Genomic DNA, 14,699 nt, shown 5'->3' with positions numbered 1-14,699 from the left:
CTACCAGGCCTCCTACACCCTCCTCGCCATCTATTTTGGATCACTTATTGTTCCCTTGTTCCTGGGTTTGTTAACACCCACTTCCTTTCCCCTGCCTTCCCCTCTCCCATATCCTCCTGGATAGTTGGTCCCCTTGTTTTCTCCTTCAGATTGTTTATCTCACCTATCTATTAGACCTGCAGAGATAATATTCACAAAAAACAAGACATAGTAAAACAAAGCAACAAAAGAGCAACAAAAAACCAAGGACAAATAAAGAAAAGCCTGTAAATAGTTCAAGGTCTGTTTGTTGACCTTTAGGAGTTTTTTCTGGTCGAGTCTGATGGGGCACCACGCCCTGGCCCCAAAGTCTGTTTTTGGCATTCCCTGGGGGCTTTGTTGCTCTGTTCTCCTTGCAGTTCTGTTGCACACCCTTAGTGTTTTGCCTCAGTGTTGTGGGGTCAAATTGGACCCAATTCCTGCACTGTCTCCAATGTTGCACCCCGTAGCACTCGGGGTCAGTGAGGGACATTGTGTCTTGTAGTGTGGCCGGCCCTATTGTCCTCTCTGCTTTGGCTGTTCTGAGTGGGAATATTGCCCCCAGGCCTTGGTGGGCTAGGATGTGTTCCACTCTCTCTTCCTCTCCCTTCATATGCTCCTGTGTGCTCTGATCAGGCTGAAAATCTTTTACAGGAGCAGAAACCTCAACTGTTTTCTAGCTGCTGGACTGGTATCTGAATGCAGTTAGGTTAATAGCCAAACTCATAACCCATCACACTACCAAACAAAACTAGCTGTCTTCGAGGTGATGCTGACTCATCAAGACCACATGTGATGAGGCAGAACTGCTCCTGTGGGTTTCTGAGACTGTAATTAAAGTAGAAAGCGGCAGCTGGTGGCTTTGAAGTAATAAGTTGCAGTTTGCTGTCCACACTCATTGGTGGGTTCCATGCACCCAGTTTGCATACTTCTCAGTAATGTGGTGGGGTACCAAGGTCAAAGCTAGAGGCCATGTGAAAGCAATCCATTTTACTGTAGGACTCGAAATAAGTTGAAAAAATGGTAGCTATTTCAGAAGATTGATAAGTCATCAGGTAACTTCTCTTTATCCTTCAGCCTTGGAATCTAGGTTGTGAAATTTAAGAGCAATGAGGCATGAAGCCAGTGGTAGCACAAATCCTGGACGGTTTTGCATATAAATTCAGTCTCAGTGAAGGTATGAATTAGTGATTCCTAAAATAGGTGACACCACTCCCTGCGGGGAGCTGGAACAATCTAAGCAGGGGGTGGTAGGACTGAGAAAAAAATAGATACCTATACTTTATCCTGTCCTATGTGGTATGGCACAAACATTTTTAATTGCCAAGGGATGCTCAGTAATTTTTATTTTATTTTTTCTGAAAAGGTGTAGGCCAAATAAGAATGGGAACCTATGGTATAGGTTTTTAGGATGTGACCTGAAAACTGTTTTATTTTTCAGTACTGTTGACAGTTTTTAGGAAACAAGATAAGAGTTTTTACTCCTTTCAACAGTTAACAGTCTTAGAAACCCGCCGGGGGTGTTTACCCTGTCCTAGAGGGTTGCTGTACATTGGAATCAGCTGGATGGCAGTGAGTTTAGTTTGGTTTATGGATAGTTTTCAAATTTCACTCTGCCAGAGTAATGAAACTTGTAGGAAAAACCAAAGTAAATAAATTGTTTTTAAATCATTAATTTAAAGCAAGTACCATGATTACTAACTGAGCCTTTGCTAGATGGTGTTTGTTTTTCTGCCTCTCAGTTGATAACTTTGGAGATCTTTACAGAATAAATAAGCTGCATCACAGATAGTTACTGTCACCTGTGTTTTTTGATGAGACATTCTATGAATTTTTTTTCTTTTATCTCCTCTGAATTTACCCTGGAAACCTTGTGGCTTAGTAACCTACTCACCACAGCTTGGCACACACGCCACCTCTACCCCACAACGTCTCCCCCAGAGACAGATGAGGTCTGCTCCTATAGAGATTTCTAGTCTGGGAAACCCTACGAGCAGTTCTTTTCGGTTCTATAGGGTTACTGTTAGTTGGGATTGACTCAGTGGCAGTAAGTTTGGCTTAATTTTGGTATCACACGTGGGAGAATACTCGATAGCTATTGTCGACTTGGCCCACAACTCTTGATGACCCCATGAACCGTGGGAACAAATGCTGCTTGGTCCAGCACTGTTCACGACTGAATGCAGATCAGACCATTGCAATCTATGGGTCAATTCCTTTGACTAATTAATCACCAGGCCTTTTAATAGCTTTCCTCATTTTGGAAGCTCTGCTGAAACCTGGTCAACAAGACAGCACACAAACTTCTACTGACAATGGATGGAGCATGGTCTAGGAATCTGACGCTCATGGGATTCCCATAAGGTGGAATCCATTCAATGGAAACTGTATTTTTGAGGGCTGAATGCAAGGGGCGGGGGTGGAATATTCCTGAACTAAGTTTTTTGAAAGTATAGACCAATACTCTTTCAAATAAAAACTCAGGCTGTATAAAATTGGAAGGTAGTTTGAAAACATAGAGGCAATATAAACCCTGCTATTCCATGCATTAAGATAGAGTTTTCAGTATTATTTGTATTTTAATCGGCAAGTAATTGTGGAGCACTTCCTTTGTGATAATCACTGTGCGTGTCCACATCAGACCAGTCTCATAGAGCTTATGTTCTAGGTGATCATAGTAGCTGTTATTTTTCTGAAACCTAACGTGTAGACATGATTCTGTAGTCTTGAAGCATATCTTATTTAATGCATAATTAATGTAAATTACACTTATAATTTGTATGGGTAAGAAGAGCAGACAATAAAACACATAAGTGTGTGTATATTTATATGTATATATATAGTACATAATATATATTTAGCAAGTTCAGTTTTCACAGTACCAACTTGTTGTGACCCTAAATAGGATTTCTAGGACTAAATCTTTATGGGAGCAGGCAGATTCATCTTTTTCTCACAGAGCAACTGGTGAATTTGAATAGTGAGCAGCCTAATTTGTATTCCACAGTGCCACCAGAGCACACCCTATCATACTACAATAAACTATTGAAATCATGTCAGATTTGAACGTTTTATTGTGCTTTTGGTGAAAGTTCACATAGCAAATTAGGTTTCTATTGACTTGTTTGTACACAGGCTTTTTTCTGTGATTATCACTGTGTGTCAGAACTCTCCATTTTCACCCTTGGTTCTCTGTCCATTTATCTGTGTTCCATGGACTCTTGTGTCTCCTATTTGCTTTTGGGCAATGTTACCTTGTTGGTCCTCTCATAGGTGTTGTTATTTGAGTTGTTGTTATGGGCCATCAGATGGTTTCAACTTATAGCAACTTGATGTACAAGAGAACAAAATACTACCTGGTCCTGCTCACAATTGTTCTCATGGTAGAGCCCATTGTGGGCATTCGCTGTGCCATCTTGTCGGGGACTTTCATCTTTTCCGCTGTTTACCAACCATGATGTGCTTCTCCAGGGACTGATCTCTTCTTGCAACGTACTTGAGACAACCGCTCCCCATCCTTGCTTTGAAGGAGCATTCTGGCTGTGCTTCTTCCAGGCAGATCTGTTTGTTCTGTAGGTAGATTATGAACTTGAATTATTCTTTGCCAGCACCATAATTCAGACGCATTGATTCTTCTTCAATCTTCCTTATTCAGCGTCCAACTTTCACATGCATATGAGGCTATTGAAAATACCATGGCTTAGGTAAGGGCACCTTAGTCCTCAAAGTAAGCACCTTTCCTTTCAACACTTTCAAAAGGTCTTGTGTAGCAGATTCATCCAGCACAATTTGTTCTTTGATCCCTTGACTACTGTTTCCATGAGGATTGTGGATGCAAGCAAGTCGAAATCCTTGGCAACTTCAATTTTTTTCTACTTTCATCACAATTTCACCTACTGGTCCATTTGTGAGGATTTTGATCTGTATATTGAGTTGTGCTTAGGAAGACTGCCATCCTTGATCTTCAAGTTCTCCTTACTTTCAGCAAGATGGTTGTGTTTTCTGCATAGCCTCTGATAATCTTGTGTGTTCAGTTTTCCCGACACTATAACCCTTTTTTATCCGCCAAACAATTGGTTTTTTCAATTGCCTCATATGTGTGTGAAAGTTGGAATTAAGTAAGGAAGACTGAAGATAAATATCAATGTATTTGAATTATGGTGCTGGTGAAGAATATTAAAAGTACTATGGATTTCTGAAAAAACCAAACATCTGTCTTGGAAAAAGTACAGCCAGAGAGTGCTCCTTAATGCAAGGATTGCGACAGTAAGTCTCAAGTACTTCGGACATATTAGGAGAGACCAGTTGCTGAAAAAAGATATGCTTGGTAAAGCAGAAGGGTAGTAAAAAGGGGAAAACCCTGGAGGTGATGGATTGACACAATGGCTACGAAATGGGCTCAAGCTATGATCAGAAGTGATTGGACAAGCACTTAGCTACAATAGCCTTGCTATCTGTAATATGATGGGGGAAGACCCACTTTTAAGATTTAGAGGAGAAATTGGGACTTAAATAACAAGGTGATCTTAAAAATGGGGGGAAATGCCCTGACTGGTGCTATCTTAATGAATACAATAGTTTTAAAGTATTGTTTGGGGCATTTTATTTCTGCAAATATACCCAGTCACTCACTTGTCTCATAGTTTAACTGCTGTCCTTTTTATAGGTGTGTACTTTGTGATCTGTTTTGTGGAATTCAGCATTTCAAAATAAGGTTGTTTGTTGCTTTAAATCCTAATTTCACTATTCCCCCCTCCCTTTTTTTAAGGTGGAGCATATTATCTAATATCTAGAAGTCTAGGGCCAGAATTTGGTGGTGCAATTGGCCTTATCTTCGCTTTTGCTAATGCTGTTGCAGTTGCTATGTATGTGGTTGGATTTGCAGAAACGGTGGTACAGTTGCTTAAGGTAATTCCCTCTGCTCTGAGCCCTTCATTCACTCATTGTAATTGACGACTACTTGGCGCGCACTTTTTTAGAAACATGATGAACAGTGTTGTACAAGAAATTGTACTTTAAGACACTTGGTTTGAGAATATAGAGACACCCCACCCCCAAAGAAAAGGGGAGGGGGAAGTATGAGAATTCAGTAGCCATGAATGGTCTTTGCAACAAAAGTGGGGCAAGCATGTAACGACTATTAGGGACTGGGGTGTTTGAGCACCTAGAGAAGGGTCCTCTGAGGAAGAATCTAGATACTAGCATTAGAATGGGAAAAGTAAAGGAAACAAAATTCTGGAAGTGATAGAATTTAATGCATTAAGGAAACCAAATATTTCAATACGGCTGAATCATAAAGCAGCAAGATGAAGTCCAGAAGGGTCTGGTTGAGTTTGAGTTTGTTTCTTCACTGTTTTCACCATAAAATTCCCTGAGTGTTATGTTGGGGACCGCTACAAGGTCAGATTTAGGCCCCAGAGAAACATCTGACCACAATAGAGCATAGATTCAAAAGGTTCACACAGGGAGAACATCAGTCAATTAATGGTAGTTGTCCTGCCTTTCCGCGCTACCCAGAGCAGGGTCCCTACTTTGTCCTAGTTCCTGGCACAACTTAAAGGGGGAACTTTCACAGTGTGTGGAGCCATTGACGTCCTGCAGCTGGAGGAGGAGGATGTCCTCAAATTCCTTGCTGCAGGAGCCCATTTAGGTGGCACCACCCTTGACTTCCAGGTGGGACAATGCATCTGCAAAGGGAAAGTGATGGCATCTCCATCATAAACCTGAAGAGGACCTGGGAGAAGCTCCTGTTGGCAGCTCGCGCCATTGTTGCCATTGAAAACCCTGCTGACGTCAGCGTCATCTTCCAGGAACACAGGCCAGCGCGCTGTGCTGAAGTTTGTTCCCGCCACTGGAGCTACTCCAGTTGCTGGGCCCTTCACTCCCGGAGCCTTCACTAACCAGATCAGGCAGCCTTCCGGGAGCCACGGCTTCTGGTGGTGACTGACCCCAGGGCTGACCATCAGCCCCTCGCAGAGGCCTCTGACGTTCACTTGCCCACCATTGCTCTGTGTAACACAGATTCTCTACGCTACATGGACATTGCCATCCCATGTAACAACAAGGGAGCTCACTCCGTGGGCCTGATGGGGATGCTGGCCCGGGAAGTTCTGCACATGCAGAGCACCATCTCCCGGGAATACCCGTGGGAGGTCATGTCTGACTTCCAATTTTACAGAGATTCAGAGGAGATTAAAAAGGAAGAGCTGAAAGGCCATGGCCAAGGAAGAGTTTCAGGGTGAATGAACTGCTTCTGCGTCCGAGGTTACTGTGGTTCAGCGTGAGGGGGACGGCTGCTGGTGCCCTCAGTGCTGATCCAGCAGTTCCCCACTGAAGGCTGGAGCGCTCAGCCCGCAACTGAAGACGGTCTGCAGCTCCCACTGCTGAAGCCACTGAGTGGGTAGGAATGGCCACCGAGTGGTCTTGAGCTGGTCTTCCATGATGTCTACAAAATGGAAATAAGATTGATGGAAAATAAAGACAGATTTCTACGAAAATAAAAAAGTAGTCCTGAGAGAAGAGATGGTGGCTTATGAAAACTGGCCAGCAGGGTTAGTAAGGTGTGGTTGAATGTTAGGAGTTTTATAAACAAGTGGTTAGATTTGGGGATTGAATAAAGATGAAAATGTCCAATTTATTTGCACATGTCCAACTTCAACATACAGGTTGAAGTCCATGGCATTTATTGTAGCACAGATTCTGGGGAAGTTTAGTTTTAGATTAGCTAGCTTAAGGAACTAGAGTGATACGTAGCCAAGGAGAGCAGTTGGAGTTTAGAAGAGAACACTTTGGAGAGAAAATCTTGAGTCATTGGGATGTGTGTAATAAAAGCAGGAGGAGTGAAATAGGGTTCCACACCATTAGATGAGGCGAACCTCAATCAACACGTGTGTTTGTTCAGGTTGGATTAGGTGTAACTTTTACAGTCATATGTAGTACAGTCAACCAGAACCACCAAACATGTTTGTCGACTTGATAAAAACCTTGCAGGACAGAATTGAAGTGCCCCTTAGGATTCCAAACCCCTGCTGGCATACTGGTTTTGCATTGGGCGGGAATCCACAAGGTGGGCAGTTTGAATCCACCAGCCACTTCTCAGGAGAAAGATGGGGTTTTCTACTCCAATAAACAGGTACAGTCTCAGAAACTCTGCTTCTGTAAAGATTTACAAGCTAAGCTTTAGGAGCCCTGTCTAGGGCCTGAGTTAGAGAATCATCTCAGTGGCAATTTGTTTTAGGTTGTATATTTCATACATATCTGTTTACTTGGTTGATTAGGATATCACAATTCTTAACTATTTGGGAGCTAACAGCTTTTTTAAAAAGAAAAATTAAACTACAAATAATTTTTCTTAATGGAATGAGAACAGTGTGGGGCAACAGCATGAAGGTATGTTCATTTGTTTTCCTAAGGCAAGATAAAAGACACATTAAAAATGAGTTCATTGCCGGGCGTGGTGGCGCGCGCCTGTAGTCCCAGCTACTCGGGAGGCTGAGGCTGGAGGATCGCTTGAGTCCAGGAGTTCTGGGCTGCAGTGCGCTATGCCGATCGGGTGTCCGCACTAAGTTCGGCATCAATATGGTGACCTCCCGGGAGCGGGGGCCACCAGGTTGCCTAAGGAGGGGTGAACCGGCCCAGGTCGGAAAATGAGTTCATTAATCACAATAGATATAAAATATATTTCTACCACTTAGCTTAAAAAAAATTCTGTCAGCACTACTTAGCTTTTATTTGCTTGTTACTTGGTCTATGTTAACTACAAAACCAAAAGCAAACTCGCTGCTACTGAGTCAATTTGGCGCACAGAGACCCTGAGAACAGAATAGAATTACCCCTTTGGGTTTCTGAAGCTGAAACTCTACAGGAGCAGAAACGTAGGATCTCTCTAGCATAGCCTGGCTGATGAGTTTGAATTGCTGATCCTGTCGCTAGCAGCCCTGCGTGTAGCCCACTTTGTCATACGGGCACCTCCACACTGTTTGACAGTATTAACATTCTATCAGACTTGGCTGTCTTCAGAAACTTGGATGCCACTCAGTGGTTGTTAGCTGTTGTTGAGTTAATTCCGACTCATAGCAATTGGATGCCCAGCAGAACAAAACATTGCCCGGTCCTGCGCCATCCTTGTAATTGTTCTCATGCTACCGCAATAGTATAGTAAATAGGAATTAACTATATTAGTTTTAGATTTCACGACTTATTATTTTTAAGGAACCTGGCGCAGTGGTTAAAGCACTCAGCTGCTAACTGGAAGGATTGTGTTTCGAACCTACCAGCTGAGCCCCTGGAGAAAGTTGAGCATTCTTCCACTACATCACCATGGCTTCCTGATTTAGGCTTATTCATTAAATAAGCATTTATTCAACTTCTGAATTTATGGTGCTTTTATATCTCAAATGTTTCAAAAATTTAAAGAGTTTATGTAAACTAATACCGCTTATTAATTTTGTAATCTTTCCTTTTTAGGAACATTCCATACTTATGATAGATTATATCAATGATATCCGAATTATTGGAGCCATTACCATTGTGTTGCTTCTAGGTATCTCATTAGCTGGAATGGAATGGGAAGCAAAAGTAAGTAATGCTAGGAACACCTGCAGTTATTTAGCAGGTGAACTTTAATAGCTCATGTTTTGGGAATGTTCTAAAGTGTAGTAGTAGTTTCAGATTCTTGTGATTCATAAGTGGTCATTTTCACAGGAGTTAATGTGTAAAGTTTTTGTGTAATTGACAAGATAGGAATATTTGGAGCTACAAGTCTAGGATCCAGTTAAACACAGTACTTCCTAAATTTTGAACTTTGCACTTCTCCACCCCAACCTTGATTTGTACTTACCTAAAAATGCTTAGGTTAGTATATTAGGGAGCCCAAATTAAACTCTTGGCTCTGTAATTTACTAAAAGGTCACTTTAAAAATAAACACAGGAAAATAAGCTGAGGCTAATCTTATTCCTTGCTATTGAAATACCAGAAGTTATCTGTATGAAAGCCAATGCCACAATTTCCAGGGCAAAAAACAAAATGTTAATCTGTTAGAAAAGCCCCAGGGAAATGTTTCCGTGTCTTTGAGTTAGAGCATGTGAGAGCACTGATCTTGTCTCCTGGAGATGCCCACACATGTGCTCCTTACTGAGGGCTCCAAAGTCACTCCCCAGGGCTCCAGGTCTTCTTTAGTAGGTCATACAAGAGTCACATACATATTTATGAGCTTGATAATATTTACCTAACCAAAAATGAAGACCGTCTGAAAGAATAGCTTTCCCGTGGTTGTTACTCATTGGAAGCCATATTTGTATACAATTAAGTAATTTACATTCTTTTGTACAAATTAATGGTGACAGAATCAGATTCCATCCTACCTGGGGTCTGATTAGCATACACATAGTTTTTACCCTTAGAGATGGTCTAGTTTTGCATGAGTGCTTTGTTTCTAGCAGTGTGTTGAAGACAGGATAGTTCTTTCATTGCGTGAGGCCTGGGGAAGTTGGAGTCTCTTGAAATTGGATCAATGTAGACACAGGGAAAGGATTGATTTCCATTTTTCTTGTTTAACATTCCAGGCTCAAATTGTTCTTTTGGTGATTCTGCTACTTGCTATTGCTGATTTCATCATAGGAACATTTATCCCATTGGATAGCAAGAAACCCAAAGGTTTCTTTGGTTATAAATGTAAGTAAAATGGAGTTTTTTTAAAGATGCATATTTTATTCCATAGCATTGAAGCGAAGTTAATCTTGTTACTATTGAAATTTCAGAAGTCATGAGTAGCAAAGTTTGGTTTCGTTTTTCAGTTTCATATGTGTGTAATGAAATAGCTTAACGAAATAGCTTACCATTTTAACAGTTTTAAGTCAGTGGCCTTAATTACATTCACTGTAGTGAGTCACCGTCACTGTCATGTTTCCAGAAGGTGTTCATTTTCTAAAACAAACTTTAAACAATGATTTCCATTCCTTGGTAACCACAAATAAACTTGGTGTCCATCTGTTTGCTTGTTACAAGTAATTCATATGAGTAAAATCATAGAATGTTTGTCTCTTTGTGGTAATTAACTGGGTATGACATTTTTAAGATTGATGGGTTTTGTAGCATGCTTCAGAATTTATTTCTCTGTATTGCTGAATAATACTCCATAATATTTGAGTGCTAGCATGTCAGATAAATATTGAACTGCCAGCCGTAAGGTTGCTAGCTCAAACCCACCAGCCTCTCTCAGAAAAACATGGAGGCCAGTGGCTCTCGTAAAGATTTTACAGTTTCAGAAACCCTATACAGGGTTGTTAATTGAATGAGAATTGATTTGATTGTAGCGGCTAATAATGAATAAGCCAAATTTTTATCAGTTAATGGACACTTGAGGTACGGAAACATTTGTAATTAAATACATTTAGTTCATTTAAAATATTTTTGTGATGCCACCTGCCTAAACTCAGTAACCGTTTAATTTTGCTTCCTTTATGTAACCTAAATTTGCTTCCTCTAATTCTGTATGCTACAGAATTAGAGGAAAATCACTCACTTGCTTTGTTCACTTTTCAATTGTAGTAATATAAGGTGATAGGCCTAAACTTTACATCTTTACATTTGAGCTCATCAGTCTCATTTGAGCTTGTTGATCTCATTTCTCCATTCATTAACAGTCTGGCCTTTATTTACTTTCTCAAAACAGCTAACCATTTTCATAGCCCAGAGCCTTTAACTGTGCTTCCCATGATCAGTTACATGGCTAATTATAGCTCACTATCGCCTGTTTACATATCATCTTTTCAGTTCTATTTTTCTTTAGCATAAGTTAATTTCTCCCTCTTTTATTTTTTTTCATAAAACCTCATTTCCATCAGTGTGTTTAACTGTCAACTGTTGCTTATTTGTGACCCCCGAATGAGACTTCACGTTCCATGACTGGCAAGAGCAATGTTCATATTGTTAACACTGTATCTCTGAGTTCTTTGGGCTAGTAGCTATCTCTGGTATAGGACCTGGCACACACTAGGTGCTTGATATGGAATATGGCTGTCAGTTGATTGATTAAGTCTGCCTTTTAGAATAGATTAAAATGTGTAGATTCAAACTGTGAGACTGCTTGAAGCACTGCTTTATTGCACAAATGGAAAGGATATTTGCCTCAAGTGCCTTAGTTAAATCATCTGGCAGACTATGAATATCCTCAAAAATCAAGTAGGTCCCCACTTGGAAAACTGATAATAATGGAAAATACTGCAAACTGGATAATAATATCAGTTGGAAGCTTATATGTAAGTTGGAAGCGCTGCAGAAAATCATTTTCCACATGAAAAGTGGTGCCTTTTTTTTCTCTGCCTCTTTTCTTCTTTGACTTTTGAGATTAACAGATTACTAGTGCTTTGATTTACACTTAGACTAGAGATAATATTTGTCAGAAGTGTGTAGTCATACCAAATAAAGGATGGGACCCTGGAATATGGTGTTCCTTTAGAAAATTCCAAACTCAACAGTTGCTCCAAGCTCACTGCCTGGAGTCCATGCCATCTAATGGTGGCCCTGTAGCACAGGGTAGAACTGCCCCCGTGGGTTTCTGAGACGGACTCCATGGAAAGCCCTGGCTTTCTCCTACTGAGGGGCTAGTTATAGGGGTCCTCAAACTGTCCCGTGGGCCACATGCGGCCCTCCGAGGACATTTATCCGGCCTGCTGGGTGTTTTTGCCGCTGCTGCCTGTCCTGCTTAGCAGCCGACTCATCCTGGGCCCATAGGAATTTGTTCATAGTTTTTTGTTGTTGTTGTTTTTTTAACTATAGTGCAGCCCTCCAACGGTCTGAGGGACAGTGAACTGGCCCCCTGTTTAAAAAATTTGAGGACCGCTGGGCTAGTAGTTTCACACTGCAAGGCAATGTGTAACCACTACATCACCAGGGCTCCTGCAGTTACTCTAAAGCAGACCCCAAACAATTACTGAAAATTTGGAAAACAATACAATTGAAAATCTAACAATCAGAATTCAACTATAGAGCATGCTGAGAGGTGAAATTGTCACTCATGTCCCTAAATTATGTATGTAGAAATTGTCAAATAGGCACCGAATTTGCTGTGTGAACTTTCACTAGAAATGATGATATAAGAGGACTTTAAAATACTTCTGGAGAAATTCCATTATCTTTTAATTCCATTTTGCCATGGGCTTTCTGAACACTTTTTGTATTATTTGTTTGAGTATAACATGTCAAAACTGTAGGGCAGGACCCAGATCAGATATCCTTTTGGTGGTTAACTCTTTCCTCATACAGGAAAAACCCAGCACTGGTACTTGGTTATAATATTTGCCCCAAGGTAATTATGAATCCTACAGAAATGGACTGGTGGCTAATTGAAGAGCAGTTGTGTATCATCTATACCAACCTGTTACTCTTAACCTAAATGATTGTGTTCTAAGCCTGCTGCTAATTGACTTCCCCCTAAAACACATTGTTCTCTACAGCAGAAATATTTTCTGAGAACTTCGGACCAGATTTTCGAGAGGAAGAGACTTTCTTTTCTATGTTTGCCATCTTTTTTCCTGCTGCAACTGGTATTCTGGCTGGAGCAAATATCTCAGGTGATCTTGCAGTAAGTATTGAAAAGCGCTGCGCTGAGATGGGAAAAAAAATAGTCTGTATGTTTCTTTCTCAAGGTAGATTAAAACATTTTTCTTGTCTTTTAGGATCCTCAGTCAGCCATACCCAAAGGAACCCTTTTGGCCATTTTAATTACTACAGTGGTTTACGTAGGAATTGCAGTATCTGTAGGTAAATAACCTTAGGTTTTTCTTATGTCTTTCAGCAGTGTCATGATATACATTACTATAAAATTTTACTTTCATGGAGTTTGAGTTGTGGCTTTGAAATTTAGAAACAATTCAATTAAAAGTAACATGGAATGACCAAAATTATAATCCAAAATTTTAAAAAAAGTAGAAAACCACCAAATGCTTTGTTTGGCCCCAAGAAATTTTACTAATTATATTAAACTAGAGAATTATGTAAAAATAATACCTGAAAAATCTTAAAATTGGCTGAGCTAGATTTTTAGAAAGCATAGCATATATAAATTCGCTTACTATTATTTGGACATATCTGAGTATTTTTGTTTCTGGTGATTATATATATCTTCGTTTACCTTTATTACATGAAAATTGTTCCAACATCATTTAGCACATTTATTTTCTTACCATGGCAAACATGGATTTGAATAATACTAACTTGAATTTAAAATCTCTCTATCTTCACTGACATGCTTTAAAATCATTTAAATACATTGACAGAATCACAGTATTTAAACTTAAAATGAACTTGAGTGGCCAGTCTCAAAGTCCTTTTTATTTTTTTATTATTTTATTGGGGGCTCGGACAATTCTCATCACAATCCATCCATCCATTGTGTCAAGCACATATATATATGTACATTCGCTGCCCTCATCATTCTCAAAACATTTGCCCTCCACCTCAGCCCCTAATATTAGTTCAAAGTCCTTGTTATAAAAAACGTTGAAGCTCAGAGACTTGTGAACGATCATTGACAGTTGTTCTATAGGGTTGTTTTGATGATAAAGATGAATTTAAGAACTATAAGTAAATAAAACTTTAAAAAGTTATTTACTATAAACCTATTCTTTAATTGAAATAAATATTTCCGCCCAGAAAGCTTTGCTGTAAATATTGAATAACTACCAATTATCAAATTTTTGGTAGTTCGGTGGTAGAATCCTTTCTTTTCATGCAGAAGAACCTAGTGCAGTTCCAGACCAAAGTACTTCCTGCAGATCCCTCTGTCAGGGTGGGTTGCTATGACATCATACAGCTCTAAGCAGTGCTGCCAGACTAGAATGTACCAAGAAGGCCTGTGATCTGCTTCTAAAAGTCAGCTAATTTCTGCACACCCTGTGAAGCACAGCGGTGTGGACAGCCTTTTGTACGTAGTACATGTAGTCACCATGAGTGGGGGGCTACCTCTGGGACAGATAGCAATAACATAAAATTTGCATTCACCGACTATTTATAAATTGCCTCAAGTTTATTACATTATAAGGAAAATATAAGTATTGTTTTTAATGCATATGTACTTTAAGTAAGATGTTTATAATGTTACAAAACTATATCTAGTACATGACCAGTTCAACATCTCTCTTGTGTTCAATTCAGTGGTACCAGGTACTGCAGTCACATTGTTTCGCCATCACCCATCTCTAGAGAGGGCTAAATTTTCCACCACCACAAGCCAAATGGTTCCACATCTCACACACACTATAAATTATAGGCAAATATTAGTGCAGCGCCCATATCAAGAATCACAAACTTCATTTCAGAGTCTCTAACTTCTGAAATTTCTCTTGCATTTCAGGATAAGAACGTTTCAGCATTGCCATACAAATGATTTGTTCAGAACTAACAACAGAACTATTTTTCCCAGCTCTGCCACTGTCTGCTTAAATGTAATTTTGAAATTTGAATGTATTAGAGACAGCATTATCTAACAGTATATTGAGCTCAATTACCTTGTAAGAGAGTTTGGAAAAAAAGGGGGAAAAAAGAATTTGGCGTTGTTGGGTTTTTTTTTTCTACTATTCATATTTAAATCTCTGAAATTGATTTTGAAATGACAAATTAAGAAAAAGAATTTGGGTTTATCCAACAGTCTAATATTGCTCTTGTATAGTATCTATATAAA

The 14,699-nt window shown here is 39.9% G+C and overlaps 1 protein-coding gene across 1 annotated transcript in view; it reads left to right on the top strand.

Annotated features, from left to right (window-relative positions):
- SLC12A2 (solute carrier family 12 member 2) overlaps positions 1 to 14,699 on the top strand; it is a gene marked incomplete at its 5' end in the record, with an annotated part of 96,297 nt that overhangs the window by 34,791 nt on the left and 46,807 nt on the right. Inside the window, 5 exons of the mRNA XM_004696978.3 lie at positions 4,787 to 4,926; positions 8,485 to 8,595; positions 9,583 to 9,691; positions 12,475 to 12,602; positions 12,697 to 12,781. Of these exons, the coding sequence (XP_004697035.2) occupies positions 4,787 to 4,926; positions 8,485 to 8,595; positions 9,583 to 9,691; positions 12,475 to 12,602; positions 12,697 to 12,781 (573 nt within the window). The remainder of the gene's footprint in view (positions 1 to 4,786; positions 4,927 to 8,484; positions 8,596 to 9,582; positions 9,692 to 12,474; positions 12,603 to 12,696; positions 12,782 to 14,699) is intronic.

This window comes from Echinops telfairi, unplaced genomic scaffold, assembly GCF_000313985.2.
Source record: "Echinops telfairi isolate 266 unplaced genomic scaffold, ASM31398v2 ScPeMD7_7469;HRSCAF=8507_1, whole genome shotgun sequence".
In the NCBI taxonomy this organism is placed as follows: Eukaryota; Metazoa; Chordata; class Mammalia; order Afrosoricida; family Tenrecidae; genus Echinops; species Echinops telfairi.
The sequence above is the reverse complement of the archived record's forward strand: the minus strand, read 5'-3'. Positions and strand labels throughout refer to the sequence as shown.